The 14846-nt window shown below is 50.6% G+C and overlaps 1 protein-coding gene across 1 annotated transcript in view; it reads left to right on the top strand.

The window, feature by feature from the left end:
* The window catches only part of MYO18B (myosin XVIIIB), a 242094-nt gene that overhangs the window by 14868 nt on the left and 212380 nt on the right, over nt 1-14846 (top strand). The window contains exons 8-11 of the mRNA XM_042961553.1: nt 1652-1794; nt 2591-2691; nt 3023-3086; nt 13194-13338. Coding sequence (XP_042817487.1) covers nt 1652-1794; nt 2591-2691; nt 3023-3086; nt 13194-13338 — 453 coding nt within the window. The remainder of the gene's footprint in view (nt 1-1651; nt 1795-2590; nt 2692-3022; nt 3087-13193; nt 13339-14846) is intronic.

Raw genomic sequence — 14846 nt, 5'->3', positions numbered from 1 at the left:
TGGTGTCCTTGTGCGGTGCACAACCTGCTGCACCGTACAGAGGACCCAGTAGGTAAAGACAGAAGGGCAGGGCCTATGCTCATGAGGAGTCGACAGCCAGAAGGGAAACTGAACTTCACATATGTGCCAAACTCCAGTGCTCTGCACAAAGGGCTGGCAGAGCTGGTTAGGAGAGAGTCACGGGGAGCTCAGAGGAGAGGAGTTCGGGGGCTTCCTTGAAGACGTGATGTCTGCCTGGGTGGCTCAGTCGGTTAAACGTCCGACTCTTGATTTCAGCTCAGGTCATGATCTCGCCACTCATGAGTTCAAGCCCTGCCTCGGGCTCCGTCCATGCTTATGGAGCAGAGCAGGCTTGGGATTCTTTCCCTTCCTCTTTCTCCCTGCCCCTCTCCTGTTCATGCTCTTCCCCACCGCCCTCAAGATAAATAAATAAGACTTAAAAAACTTTAAAAAGAAAGGAAATGATGTTTGAACTAGGCTTTAAAACATGCCAATTAATAATAATAATAATAACCATAGTAAACATTTGCTGAGGACTTACATGCTGAGCCCTATTCCAAGCATATTAACTCATTTATTATTTAAAACAGTTCTTTAAGGTAGATATTATTATTCAAACGTTATAGATGAGGACATTAAGACTCAGGTTAACTCTCTTGTCCTAGGCCACACAACTAAAACATCCTAGAGCTGAGAGTCCAACCCAGACAGTCTGGCTTTGGAGCTATAACCCCTGGGCCCGTGTTCTTAATGCTTCTTCCACTTTTGCACACCTAAGGAGCTTTCTCAGACATCCCCCACCCCCCAATCGTCCCCTACTGTGAAATTTTACTGCCATAGATATACCATGATCTCTTCATGCAGTTTATGCACATCTGTGCTTTATACATAAGAAAACAAAATCCCCCCTACCCACAAGAATCAGCTTTTGCCCTCTTGGGGGCAATACATAGCCCCTATGAGAGGTTAACCGATTTGCCCCAAATGAGCTAACTAGCAAAGGCAGAGCCCATGTTCGAATTCCCTTAACCACCGTGTGTGCTGCTGCTTTGCTGGGGTTATTCTAGAGCTTTATTGATCACCTACTCTCCACCTAACCCCTGGGAGGGCCTGGGGATACAGCGGGGAGAGGCACCAGTCTTGGCTCTCCCCAAATGTAGCTCTGCCGTGAGTGCGTGTACTTGAGGGTGGGAGTCAGGAAAGGCTGTATTCAGCACCTAGCACAGTGCCTGGCGCATAGTAGGTGCCTAAGAAATAATTGTGGCGAGAATGCAGGGCTTTTCAAGGCTGTGGCTACTCTGTGAGCTCCCTCAGAGCAGGTCTGAGAATGTTAAGGCCCTGCCTTCCTTCATCAGGCCCTGGAGGCCCCTGTCACTGGACTGTAGCTATCCCAGCCCTGTGTCTTGACTCAGTCTTCTTGACTCAGTCTTCTTCCCCCTGCACTCTGCTTGCAGTACACAGCCAGGGCAGCAGTGAAATGTGTGTGGTCTAGTGCTGAGTTGGGGGTGGGGGTGGCGGGGAGCCTGCTGGGGGTGTTGGGAACAGATGGGCTTGGACCAGTGCAGGTGCCAGTGGGGAAGGTGGTCCTGTGAGAGGTGGGGGTGGCAGCTCCAGGGCCATGGATGACTCGCTGCCCCGTGCCCCCCAACAGTGGAGAAGATCCGAGCTACCTTCACCGTCCTCCGGGCTTTTGGCTCTGTGCCCACCGGCCATAGCTGCAATGCCAGCCGGTTTGCCATGGTGATGTCGCTCGATTTCAATGCCACGGGGAAAGTCACGGCCGCTCAGCTCCAGGTGAGTGCTCTGGGAGGACGTGCTGCAGCGTCCCCAGGCCCACTCAGCAGAGGCCACATACCCCCCCGCGACCCTGGAACGTGTCTAAGTGGTTGTGGCTCCCCTGGCGGTGGTCACCTCCTCCCCGACGCACTCAGCACCCCGGACCATCGCCAGCCTGTCTGCGCCTCGGAATGTCATGGGGATGAACTATTCATGAGTAAATACATACCTCAGCCGCTCATTAGCTGGGTGTTAAAAGCATAAGCTGAAATCAAACAGACGCTCGCCGGCCTTCCGCGAACGTCCGCGTGTAACCAACACATGGCTTGTTTGTTCCTATCTCCACAATCACCCGTGCCGATTCCCTGAACCTCAAGCAGGCTGTTTAGGCAGAAAATAGGATTAGGTTGTTAGAAGGGTCGTTTGTACATTGAGCCGGGATGATGTCCAGGCTCCAGGAAAACTCCTCGGTGCCCAAAAGTCCCTCTTCTGTCCCAGCCCTGCAATTCTACCATCAATCACCGCTTGGGGCAGCTTAGTAAACTTGTGTTAAATAAGAATATGTTGGAGAGTGGCTCTGGTTGATTGTGATTACCTTCGGATGCTTTCATCGGAATGAGTCTGTCGCGTTACTTGGGTCCCTGGATGGGCTCTGGATCAGCGAGATAAATGAGCAGTTTCGATGCGGACGTGTCTGGCAGAGCGTGGACCTGAGCCGTGGCCCCAAAGAGTGCATCGGGGTGGGGGACACCCCAACAGGCCCTCTGGGTAGCTGGCCACCCGGCTGACCGTGTCCCGTCCACTCCCATTGCAGACGATGCTCTTGGAGAAGAGCCACGTGGCCCGACAGCCAGAAGGGGAAGGCAACTTTGAGGTTTTCTCCCAGATGCTGGCTGGGTTAGACCTGGATCTCAGGTGAGTGACAGAGACCTCAGCAGACGGCAAGGACTCATTCAGACTGACTGTTGTAATATTACCCAGGAGCGAGTTCACACAGCCGATTAGCAGAAAATCTGGAGGCAGACCCACTCCCCTGGGTTTAGTTTGTGATTCTTTGTGCCAGAAAACACTTAGGAAAGAGCCACGGACGGGCAGTGAGTGAGGGATATTCCAGAAACGGGCCTGGGGCCGGCAATGGGACCGTCCGGGTCACGGGGTGGAGCCCTGTGTCACGATGTCCACTCGCTCCGCCAGGTCGCTGATGTGGGCGGTCCTTCCCTTACTTCTGTCCCTTCTCTGCTTCCAGGACAGAGCTATACCTACACCAGACGGCAGACAGCAGCTCCTTCGGCATGGGCGTGTGGCCTAAGGTAAGGAGAAGGTCCTTCTGGGGTGTGTGTGGATGTGACCAGGGGACAGAGGATGCGAGGGTGATGCAGGGTTCCCTGTGCAACTCTTCTCCTTTACCAGTGGGGTTGCTGGCTGGCAAGGACTGGCCATGGGGGCGGGCCTGGGCTTGTAGGGTGTCTGAGACTCGCACACATAAAGGGAAGCAGGAGGTGGGACGCAGAGAGGTAAGAGTGTGGGCTCTTGCCTCAAATCCTGGCCCTGATATTTACTAGACACGTGATCTCAGGCCGTATTATTGGTGATTCACGTGGGTAGGTGCGGTCAGGGGTGGCGTTCCCGGAAGACGTGGTCTGTGAGCAGACTTTGAGAGATGGAGTCCACTTCAAAAAGGCCAGGTGTTTGCTTGTTTGTTTACTCTTTTATTCTTTTGTTTATACCTCACCAATTGTTTTCTGAGTCACTCCCCACCCCACTACACCCACCACCAGCTCCCGTGCCAGGCCTGCATTAAGTGCTGGGCTTATGGCCTCCGTCCGTGGGGTTTTACTCCATCAGGAAGACGATATGGGCATTAACGCAGTCATGTGGGATATAAATATGGCAGGGGTTGCACAAGATGCCGTGGGCACAAAGGACAGTTGAAAGAGCTACTTGGTCTCAGACAGAGAAGGCTTCCTAGCTAGGGTGACATTTGACTGGGTTTTGAGGAATGAATAGGAGTTCACCATGTAAGGGACGGTCGATGATTTCCACACCCAAGCCTTTCAACAAAGATATGGTCCGGGAAAGAAAGAGTGCTGGAATTATGGGGTATCTTCAGGTCCAGAATGAATTGCAATCGACAGCCTCACACCAGACAGAAATTAACAAAGAATGGAGTATAGGCCCAAATGTAAAACCTGAAACCATGACATTTCTACAAGAAAACAAGGGGAAAATTTCTCCAACTTTGTTTTAGGTGAAGGTTTTTCAGATGTGACACCAAATGCACAGGTTATAAGAGGACAAATAGAGAAATTGTATTTCATCAAAATTAAAAACTTCTGCGTTCCTAAAAAAAGGTTTATTTATTTCTTTTGAGAGAGAGAGAGAGAGAGAGGGTGTGAGCAGGGGAGGGGCAGAGACAGAAGGAGAGAGAATCCCAAGCAGGCTCCTTACTGTCAGCGTAGAGCCCGATGTGGGGCTCGAACCCAGGAACCGTGAGATCATGACCTGAGCCAAAATCAAGATTTGGACGCTTAATCGACTGAGCCACCCAGGTGCCCCAAGAACTTCCGCTCTTTGAAAGGCACCGTTAATATGAAAATACAAGCCACAGACTGGGGAAAAAATATTTTCAAATCACCTATCTGATGAAGTTTTGAATCCAGACTATATAGACGACTCTCTAAACTCATAAATGCAACCTGACAAAGAAGGCGGGCAAAAGATTCCAACATACACTTTGCCAAAGAAGACACGTGCATGGTCAATAACGCACACGAAAACATGCTCCACATCATTAAAGAAATTCCAAGTAAAACCACAGCACCCTGACACTACACAATCACTGACTTATCTGCAGTTGAAAAGATTGGTCACACCAAGTGCTGGTGAGAACTGGGGCCGCTGGTGCTCTCACACCCGGCTGGTGGGGATGTGAGACAGCACACCCGTTTGGGAAAACAGTTTCACCTTCTCTATAATACGCTAGTCTACTCTGGGCTATCAATGCAGGAAAATAAAGGTGCATGTGCAGACAAAGGTGTTTACGTGACGGTTCATAGTTTCATTTGTAATAACAGGGGCATGGGTGTGGACTACCCATAAAGGTGGCGTAATAGCCGTGAAAGTGAACGAGAGGCTGGCGTATCCAAGGGGGCGAGGGCTCTCAAAATCATTACGCTGAGTGAAAGCTCTCAGATGAAAGAGAGACTAACTGTATGAGCCCACGTATATGACGCTCTAGGAATTGCAAACTAACCCACAGTGGCAGAAAACAGGGCAATGGTTGCCTGGGCATTGGGTGTGGGCAGGAGGAGGGGAGAGAGGATTTATAAAAGGAAACTTCTGGACCGTGGTGTGGATGTTGTCTTCATTGTGGCAATAGCTTCATATGCGTACACATCAAAGCTTATCAAGTTTATTTATTTTTTAATTTTTATTTAAAAAAGTTTTAACGTTTACTTATTTTTGAGAGACAGACGGACAGAGAATGGGTGGGGGAGGGGCAGAGAGAGAGAGAGAGAGAGAGAGAGACAGAATCTGAAGCAGGCTCCAGGTTCTGAGCTGTCGGCACAGAACCTGATGTGGGGCTTGAACCCACAAACCAAGATATCATGACCTGAGCCGAAGTCGGTCGCTCAAATGACTGAGCCACCAGGGCGCCCCCGAGGTGCCTCTGTACCTTTTAAAGAGGAATAGTTTATTCTTTGTCAATTATATCTTGATAAAGCTGTTCACACACACACACACACACACACACTGCTAGGGACCCTCCACAGAGCTGCTGATTCAGCAGGTCTGGGGCAGGGCCTGGGAGTCTGCATTCCTCAGAAGCTCCCAGGTGATGTTGATGCTGCTGGTCCAGGGACCGCGCCTCCGCTCTAAGAACCAGTGACATAGAGTTTATTTCTCCAGTAGGAGTAAGATGATACGGCTACTCCCTCTTTGGTTTTTTTTTTTTAAGTTGATTTATTTATTTTGAGGGGGGGGGGAGAGAGAGAGATGAGGGGAGGGGCAGAGACAGGGAGAGAGAGAATCCCAAGCAGGCTTTGTGCTGTCAGTGCAGAGACGGATGCGGGGCCAGAACTCACGAACCATGAGATCGTGACCTGAGCCGAGATCAAGAGCTGGATGCGTAGCTCCGTGAACCACTCAGGAGCCGCACGGCGATTCCACCTTTACGTTCTGGGGGCCTCTGACACCCCGTGTCACTGGCGGGCACCCGCGGCATGGCTTTCTTTCATCCCCCGTGACTGGGGACTATTAGGATCCCAGCCCTTGGCCGTGACAGCACAGGATGAGAGTCTCATCCAGCCCTGCGTCTTCCCATCTGTTTAAATGAAATCTGGCCAAGTGAATCCATGGGAGTCTGCAAGAAGGTTGTTGTTTTGGAGGAGAAGGGCCCCAGCGGGGTCCCTGTGAGCTCTCCCCAGCCTGAATTTTTGTTAACAGTCCGCACACGAGAATGGGTCACAGCGGGGAATCCGTGTCAGGGAGGCTTTTGAAGTAGTTTTCTTCTTTTGTGTGTTTCTGGGGGGTGTTTTTGTTTTTTTTTTTTTTAGTCCGGTTGATTTGTGGGAACGGGTAGGGGCAGCCTTTGTTCTCTCCCCGCTACCTGGCAGGTATCCAGGGAAGGTTTTCTCAGTGTGCTAAGAGCAAAAATAAAGTCTGAAAAGTCACCAGTCCTCCATACCAGCCTGGGCGAGTTCTCTGGGGTTGGGTGGTCCCGGGACTGCCTCCATAAGGGAACGTGGTGGTCGGGAAGCCCCCCCAAGCATGGGAGTTGCTACATACAAGCTCCCAAAGCTGCCAGACGGAGCTAATAGAAATGCAGGATGCCTAGAACTTCTGTATCTCAAAACGGACCCAATGTACAGCAAGGTGACTGTAGTTAAAGACAGTGTTTGCTGTGTGCGTCAGATTTCTTAGGAGAGTGGATCTTACGTGTTCTCACCACACGCAAAGAACGGTAACTACGTGGAGTGATGGCTGCATTAATTAACTTCATTGCGGCCATCATTTCAGAACGTGCTTCTATCAAATCATCACATTGCACACCTAACAAGATGTAATTTTTATCTGTCGTTAGAACTCAGTGAAACCTAAAAAAAAAAAAAAAAAAAAACAACCCACAGGTTGTCCAGTGAAGTCTGAATTTCAGATAAAAGTATAATAATTTGTTTAGTATAATTCTGCCCCAAATACTGTGTGGGCAGGCCTGGAGGGTTGGGGTTGTATCAGAGAGGGCTGCCTGGAGGAGGTGAGCCCAGAGAGTGCCCAGTGAGGATGGGCAGAGGTAGTGAGTCCAGCATCCCTGCTCCGCCAGGCATTGTAGGGAAATGTACTTATACTAGAACAGTACCCATCGTCCATCAGAGATTCCAGTTGAACTATATGTCCTGCCTTTCACCTGGCAGTTCTACAGCCCAATTCATCCCTGGCCGAGCCTTCTTCCTCCTCCTCCTCGCCAGTCCTGCTGACTCTGATCAGTCATGCTTCGACTTTATCTGTAACCGTCACTTTCGTTGTCCCCTGAGAATTCATTGACGACAACGGTTAAGAAATGGGTTCTGGAGTCTGACAAATCCAGGTGCGAACCCCAGCAGCCGTCGGGTGGCCTTATGGAAGGTGACTCCATTTCCGTGGGCCTCAGTTTCCTCACTGGTAAACCGGGATGCTGATACTCCCCCTGGCTCCCAGGTTAAATGAGATACAGCCTACCAAGTACTCAGACTCTTAGCTTTTATGATTATGATCTATTGGCATTCTTCACTGTTACCTTGTATGGCAGCGCTGGACCAGTTGGGGGGGCAAGGCCTCAGTGGCCCGCGAGCCCCCCAATCCATGCTTCTTGGCAGTACACCCCATGTTTTTTTTTATCTCATTGGCCTTATGTCTATTCCCTGGTGTATGTGTGTGTGTGTATTAAATTTTTTTAATGTTTATTTAGTTTTGAGAGACAGAGAGAGAAAAGTGGGGGATGGGCAGAGAGAGAGGGAGAGATAATCCCAACTGGGCTCTATGCTGACAGCAGAGAGCCTGACTCGGGGCTTGAACTCATGAACTGTGAGATCATGGCCTGAGCTGAAGACAGATGCTTAACCGACTGAGCCACCCAGGCGCCCCCTTGGTCTACATTTTTAATACGACATTATTTTTAGGGGCACCTGCCTGGCTCAGTCTGTCTTCTATGAATATTTTATACAGTTCGTAACAAACTGGAGGTCATTAACACTTTCACGAACAATGCTTTTCATGACCAGATGTTCAGAGTGGAGTCATGATTCCCCGAACTGTTTCCCGAATGTTGTCCATTTACTGAAAAGGTTCTCAACTCTTTTGGTAGCTCTTAATAAGGAGATGATAAACACCTTTGTGTATCTATCCTGGGCTTTCGTGCCAGCGTGAGTGTCCCCAGCTTCCCAGTCCTCTGTCCAGGGAGAGACCTCCTTTTAATGGGTGTGTGTGTGTATGTGTATGTGTGGTCTCGATAACAATCTCTCATTGTCTTTGACACTCTTTGTTTGCTTATTACCGATCTGCCTACCACCCTAAGGTCCAAGAAGACGAGGGTCTTCTGTGTCCTGTTCACTGCTCATATATTTCACAAGGCCTAACGCTGAGCCAGGCACACAGCAAGTGCTCCACAAATGTTTGTTGAGTGAATAAATGAACGAGCGGACCCCACTCACCGCAACTTGGCTACACTTTTCTCAATTTTCCTGCCGGGGTAGCAGAGATGCATTAATTACACTTGAATTTAGCCCGCCGTGTCTTTAAAGGCATGGGCTGTGGAGACCTTGTATGTTTCTTCGGCTCCATTGCCTGCATCCTGGGAGCTGGGGTCGTTCGCTGGGAGGCACAGAGTACCCCAGAGAAGGGAATTCGCGAGTGTGAGGCTCTCCCTCCTCAGCCAGCCTGGCCTCTGGGGTCCTTGAATATGGGATTAGCAGCGCCGTGGGCCTGGCTCAGTAGGTGGACAAACTCAACCTCGGCATCAATGACTCTCATTCAGGGACAGTAACCGGCAGCTCATTGACATTCACTCCTCAATGGATATTTACTGATCTCGTTACATCCCAGGCACTGGCACAGAGAGATAACTCAGCTGGGTCTCAGGCACAAGGAGCCCCTATGTTAGGAGGCAGGTGGGGGCTGCCACGGCCATATTGCAGATCATTCGAAGCCAGAATGATAGGTGCTTGAATAGAGGTGTGTGTGGGCTGAGACCAGGCTGCAGCGGTAGAGGCATATCAAGGAAGGCTGCCCAGAGGAGGTGAGAGGGAAGCCGGGCAGGTGCACTGAGGCCAGCATTCCTGCTCCAGGGAGCACCTGATGCAAAGGTGAGGTGGAGAGACCTCAAACGGTGCAGGTGAAGAGTACAGGATGAGGTGCAGGGGGAAGGGGGGCAGTCAGCTGGAGCAGGTGCTCAGGGGGGAAAGCGCCGAGACCCGCGGGTGGTGCCGGCCCTCGGTGGCGCCTCCGCTCGCTGTCAGTGTCCACCCCCTGGTCCCTGCACTGTGCCCTTGCTGCCTGCCACTTTCAGCTTTTAAATGGAACTTATTTGAGATCAGTCAGGGCACCAGGACCCATTTGAAATCACAAAGCTTTCATATTATTCTCTTCTTCTCTGTAATTTATTTTTTTGCAACGTAGCCTGATTTTTTTTTTTAAAAGGTGCCCAGCAGCAGTGATAATAATAATAATCTTTGCCTCCCAGCAGTTGGCTTCTGGCTGTTACCTTCCGGGCCTTGGCCCGAGGCACATTTATTTTTTTATGACCTGGTTGTCAACTGTGGAGGAATGGTCTCCAAACAGAAACGGGGGGTGCGCTCTTGCCGGGGGCTCTGCCCAGAGCCTCTGCTTCCTTAATCCTCCTAATGGTCCTTTGAGGTGAGGGATTATTATCACATCTGATTTCAGGAGTAGTAACCAGGCTCAGAGAGGTGAGGTTACTTGCCTAAGAGCACACAGCTTGTAAATGTCAACCCTGTGTTTTGGCTGAAGATCCTGTGCCCTGGGTTCTGACCTGCTGTGCCCTCCTGGGTCATTTGTGTCCTCTCAGCCTCGGGTTTTGCAACTGTGGAATGGGCAGAGCCATACCCAGCTTCTTGGTCTGCTCCTAGGACTGGAGGCTTGGAATTCCTCCTGCTCCACCCCAGTACTCACATCACCTCACTCATTCTGTTTGCTTCACACACCACTACTTCCTGGAAGCCTCCGACCCTCTCCAGAGTCTCCCAACCCGCTCCCCCTCACCCCTGTCTCAAGGACAGCGCCACACCTGGTTCACTTTCCGTGGAGCGTTGGGCATGCACTTGGGCAGCGGCGGGGAAAGGTGTCCCGGAAAGCGGAACAGTCTGGGCAAAGGCATGGCCAGAGAGACGCAGTGGTGTGTGGGAACCAGCATTTATTTGGCACCATTGCGTGCAGGGCTGGGTGCCCCATACACGACTCATTCATTCCTCACAATGGCCCTCGGAGGAAGGTAGGCTACGATTTCCGTTCTACAGAAGCAGAAACTGAGCCCCAGTGCAAGGGCAGGAGATCTGTACAAAGTCACCCTGCTGGGGAGCATTGAGTCATGGAAACGTCCAGTTCTGTTTGACTCCAAATCCAAACCTGGCCTCTCTCTCTCTGCACTGTAGGGATCTCCTGGGTGCTCTAAGCACAGCCCAATCTAATGTGGAGAGAATATTTTGGATTTTTTTTCCCCACTAAATTACCTGCAGTCTTTGGTTGACTTTGAGTCTTTGCATCAGATAAACCCTGGGCGTCTTGTGAGTTGATTTTTTTTCCCATTAATTTTTTTTTTTAATTGTGGCGAGACAACTAATTTTAAGCCTCCAACTCAGTGATGAATATATTCTTTATTTTTTTGTCGTTTATTTATTTGAGAGAGAGAGAAGGAGAGAGAGAATGAGCAGGGGAGGGGCAGAGAGAGAGAGGGAGACAGAGGATCCGAAGCAGGCTCTACAGTGACGTGGGGCTCGAACTCACGCACTGCGAGATCATAACCCGAGCCAAAGTCAGACACTTAACCGACCGAGCCACCCAGGCTCCCCCCAGTGATGACTATATTCTCAAATGCACCCGTAGCCACACCCCAGATCAACACCTGGAACATTTCTGACGAAGGCTCCCTTGAGTCTCTTCCCGATCAGGGGCGTCCCTCCCGTCCCAGCGTTACCAGAATGACTTTTCTTACTGTAGGTTGGCTCGGCTCATGCTTGAACCTCACGGAGAGGGAGTCATACAGTGCGGAGTCTTTGGTTCTCTGGCTCACGTGGTCTGTGGGATTCGTGCCTGTGGATGCACGGATCTGTGGCTCGTTCTTTTTCATCCCCTCGTAGCACTCCACCGCTGTTCCCTGCGACACTGCCCTTTGTGTATTCAGTCTCCTGTTGATAGACATTTGGGCTGCGGGCTGATCTCCACGTTCACGATCTTGCTGGAAGGGGTGGCTTTCGTGACAGCATTAGGCAGAGATGTTTGGCTCCCTGGAAATTTAAGCAACTATAAACATCTTCCTGATCCTAATTGTTTGGATCAGAAACATACACATTTGCCTCTCTCTATTTTCTGTTGCAACAGAGACGTGGGCGGTGGAGGGGGAGGTGGTGGGGAGGGAGGGGAAGAGAAACAGATTAAGCTTTGGGGAAAGTTTCTCCTTCTTTTCGCATGAGCTAAGTGGCCGATGATGGAGTCCGCCTGTAATTTAAATTCAAATGCTCAGAGCTGACAGTGGGAGCCATAATAAATGTGTTGCCACTGTCCTTTCGGTGTCCTTTCTGTGCCGCTTTGAAATCTCATAAATAACCGAGAACATGTTGGTAAGATGCCTTCCTTCCCTCCGTGTGCTCCAGTGGAGCAGCTGCGGTTGCTAGGTTGAGCTCCTGGTTGCTAGGGATTTTGTGGTCCTGTGGTGGCCCAGAAATATGATGGATCAGTGGAACATGCTTTTGCTATTAATTGAAATATTTTCACAGCGAATGTCTCAATGTCACTGCATGCTTTGACGTCGGCCCGGCTGGTTGCTGATTCTCGCAGCCGTCTTTGCTAGTTAGACGTAGCTGGAGTGGAGGGGACAAGCGGCCTGGACAGGGAGTCAGAAAAGCCTGATTCTAGTTCTGTATCGGATGCTAATTTGCTGTGTGACCTTGGGCAAGTGTTATCCCCTCTCTGGGCGTTGGATTCCACAAAATTTAAGAACCTGCCAGCTTTACCAGCCTACAGTTCATCACCCACGCTCTGTAAGAGGGCCAAGCGCAAATCAGTTCCTCATTATCTGCCGGTGGATTAGTGACAAAAGAATTCTTGTCCCCAGCTCACTTTCTCTCAACCCAGCAGGTTTCTGGGCTGAGTCTCCTCGGCCAGATGGTGTGTGTGTGTGCGCAGGAGTTTCAGGCTAATTTTAATATTCAATCAAACATAATTGGGATCATAAATCTGAAAAAGAAAAAAAACAACACCCTACAACCCATAAACATCTGATCATGTCACTTTCTCTTTCCTCCTGCTTAAAATCCTTGGGCAGTTTCCCATCCCTTGCCCTGGCGAGAGCATACAGATTGCACTTCCGTTGTTGAGGCAGATCAGTTGGTGGCGGCTGCAGGGGGTGGGGTCCTGGAAACAGTGGGGACTCGCTGGCTTGCTGTGGCATCTCGATCGATTAACGATGTCTGCCACAGGTCCGGGAGTATAGACAGGCATGTGTATTTGCCAGGCCTGGTTGGCATTCAGAGCCCATGTCTTTAACATCATACGTGAGGCCATCCCAAGTGGAACCTGCCAGCTTCTCAAGCTTTCTCTCTTCTCTGTCGGCCCCACCTCCAAAAATACCTGCTTCTGTGCCCGCATTCAGTTGACCACCTGTTGTCCCCCGAGATCTCCTTTGGTCACGTTGTTCCCTCTGCTTGTAGGGACTTACTGCATTAAATCGGTCAGTGACGCCTATGCCTCTTCCAAACTTCAACCTCAGTGTTGTCTCGCCTTCTAGGACAACCTCTATGACAATTTTGAGGGGGATTCATTGACGCCTTCCTGCCTCTGCCCGGACCCCGCCACTTAGCCTGCGTCACACTAAGTTTTATGTCTCTTTCCATGGCTAACCTCGAGAGGCCCTCCAAAGTCAAGTTCTGGGGTTCCCTCGGCTTTGCGTCCTCTGGGCCCTGTACACAGCAGAGCCTCAAAAACTCTACCCAGGGAACCCACGGGTGAATGAGAATCACAGTGCATTCCAAAGACAGATAGGAATGACTTACTTTCCCTGCAGTCTGAGCTCTGGGCATCAACACTCCACAGCCTAATTGTGGGTAATTTACTGTGGTTATAAAGCGACCGCATTGTTTCCCCCCCCGCCGAGTCTGAGCTTTGCATTCTCGCCACCCTGACGGCCTCTTCCTCTCTCCCTTTGCTCTCAGCCCGAAGACAAGCAGAAGGCGGCAGCCGCCTTTGCCCATCTCCAGAGTGCCATGGAGACACTGGGCATCTCGGAGGGCGAGCAGCGAGCCATTTGGCGGGTGCTGGCAGCCATCTACCACCTCGGCGCAGCGGGAGCCTGCAAAGGTGAGTCCTTCCTGCCGAGCTCACCTGCACTGCCAGCTGTCTGCCTTGGCAGGTGCCTGATGAACCCCTTCTCTCCATGAGGCGGGACAGGATCAATCTGTCATCCTCTGTGTCTCCGGGACCGGTGTCTGGGAGGCCGCCGGACCAGGCGCCGTGAGATGGAAACAGGTCTGGGTTTTTCAAGCAAACCTCGTAGACCGGCGGTGCCCCCCGGAGCTCTCCGTGATGATGGAGATGTTCTCCATCCGTGCGGTCCAGACCCAGCCCCTCGCTGCGGGTGGCTGTTGAGGACTTGCCATGCAGCTAGTGCACCTGAGGAATTAAGGTTTTAATTGCATTACATTTTAATTAACATAAATTTAAATAGCTATATGTGACGAGCAGCCAGTGTCCTAAGCGCAGAAGGTCTCGGACATTTGAGAGAGAGTTGGGTCCAAGCAATAAAGGTGCTGTGTTTCCATCTCGACATCTTGGAGGTGCTCCCCACCATATGTGGTGAAGCTCACCCAGCCATCCTTGTCCTCCTGAGTCTGTCCCTGCTCTTAATGGTCTGTTTACTGATCATCCTTACTTCACCTTGTTTCCCCAAGGTGGTTCTGGTCTTCTCTCTGGCCCTTGCCCCTCCCTAGCCAATCTTTATTCACCTTGCCCTGTAGATGATCTCTGTGACAGCATTTATGTCTGTGTTTCTCTATTCCTACTGTTTGCCAGTCTTTTTCTTTTCTTTTCCTTTTTTTTTAATTTTTGCTCAGACTATTGCAGTAGTCTCATTGCTAATGACTACCTTCCTCCCTCTGTCCATCCTCATTGTGACCTTTGGGGTCTTTAAAAAAAAAAAACAAACACAAGCCTATTGTGTGCCATTCCCCTGCTTAGAATCCTCCCAAGTTTCTCCCTTGCCTGCTAAATCAAGTAAACTTCGTTGACTTGGCATTCAAGGCTCCTCCCTTCCCTAACCAATTTCTTTGATTTCTTTTGACATTGTAGAAGGTCCTGGGGAGAGAGTAGGGATCAAGATCAGTGTGGTTCCTGCCTTCTTGAGGATTATGGTGTCTTGTATTGTGATTGTGTCCTTGTCTAGCTCTTTCGAGTAGGGAGTGACTTCCTTGGGGCCCAGGACATAGAGCTGGGATTTACTTGTTGAATGAATACATGTGAATTGAAGGCTGTCCTCTGAGGGCTATGTACTGACTCTGGCTGACATTCTGGGTCATTTGTCTGTGGGCAGCAGACTTCTGGAATATTCTGGCATGTCATTCCTGCCATCCCCACACTCCTGGGCCTTGGGGCTCATTCTGTTGATTCTCATACACGTGAGCTGCATATATTTGGCCCACCGATTTGATTTTGGAAGTTTCTAGGAGTTATGCTGAGTCAGAAATAAGTAAGGTGGGGACTCCACAGTTAGTCCAAACCAAGGACAGACATGCTTGACTGGACAATGGTGAAAAATCAAATGCCACTTGCCTTTCCAAAACTCAGTTGTGGGCCATGATTGACCCCTTGGC

Source organism: Panthera tigris, chromosome D3 (assembly GCF_018350195.1).
Source record: "Panthera tigris isolate Pti1 chromosome D3, P.tigris_Pti1_mat1.1, whole genome shotgun sequence".
NCBI classification, from domain to species: Eukaryota; Metazoa; Chordata; class Mammalia; order Carnivora; family Felidae; genus Panthera; species Panthera tigris.
The sequence above is the reverse complement of the archived record's forward strand: the minus strand, read 5'-3'. Positions and strand labels throughout refer to the sequence as shown.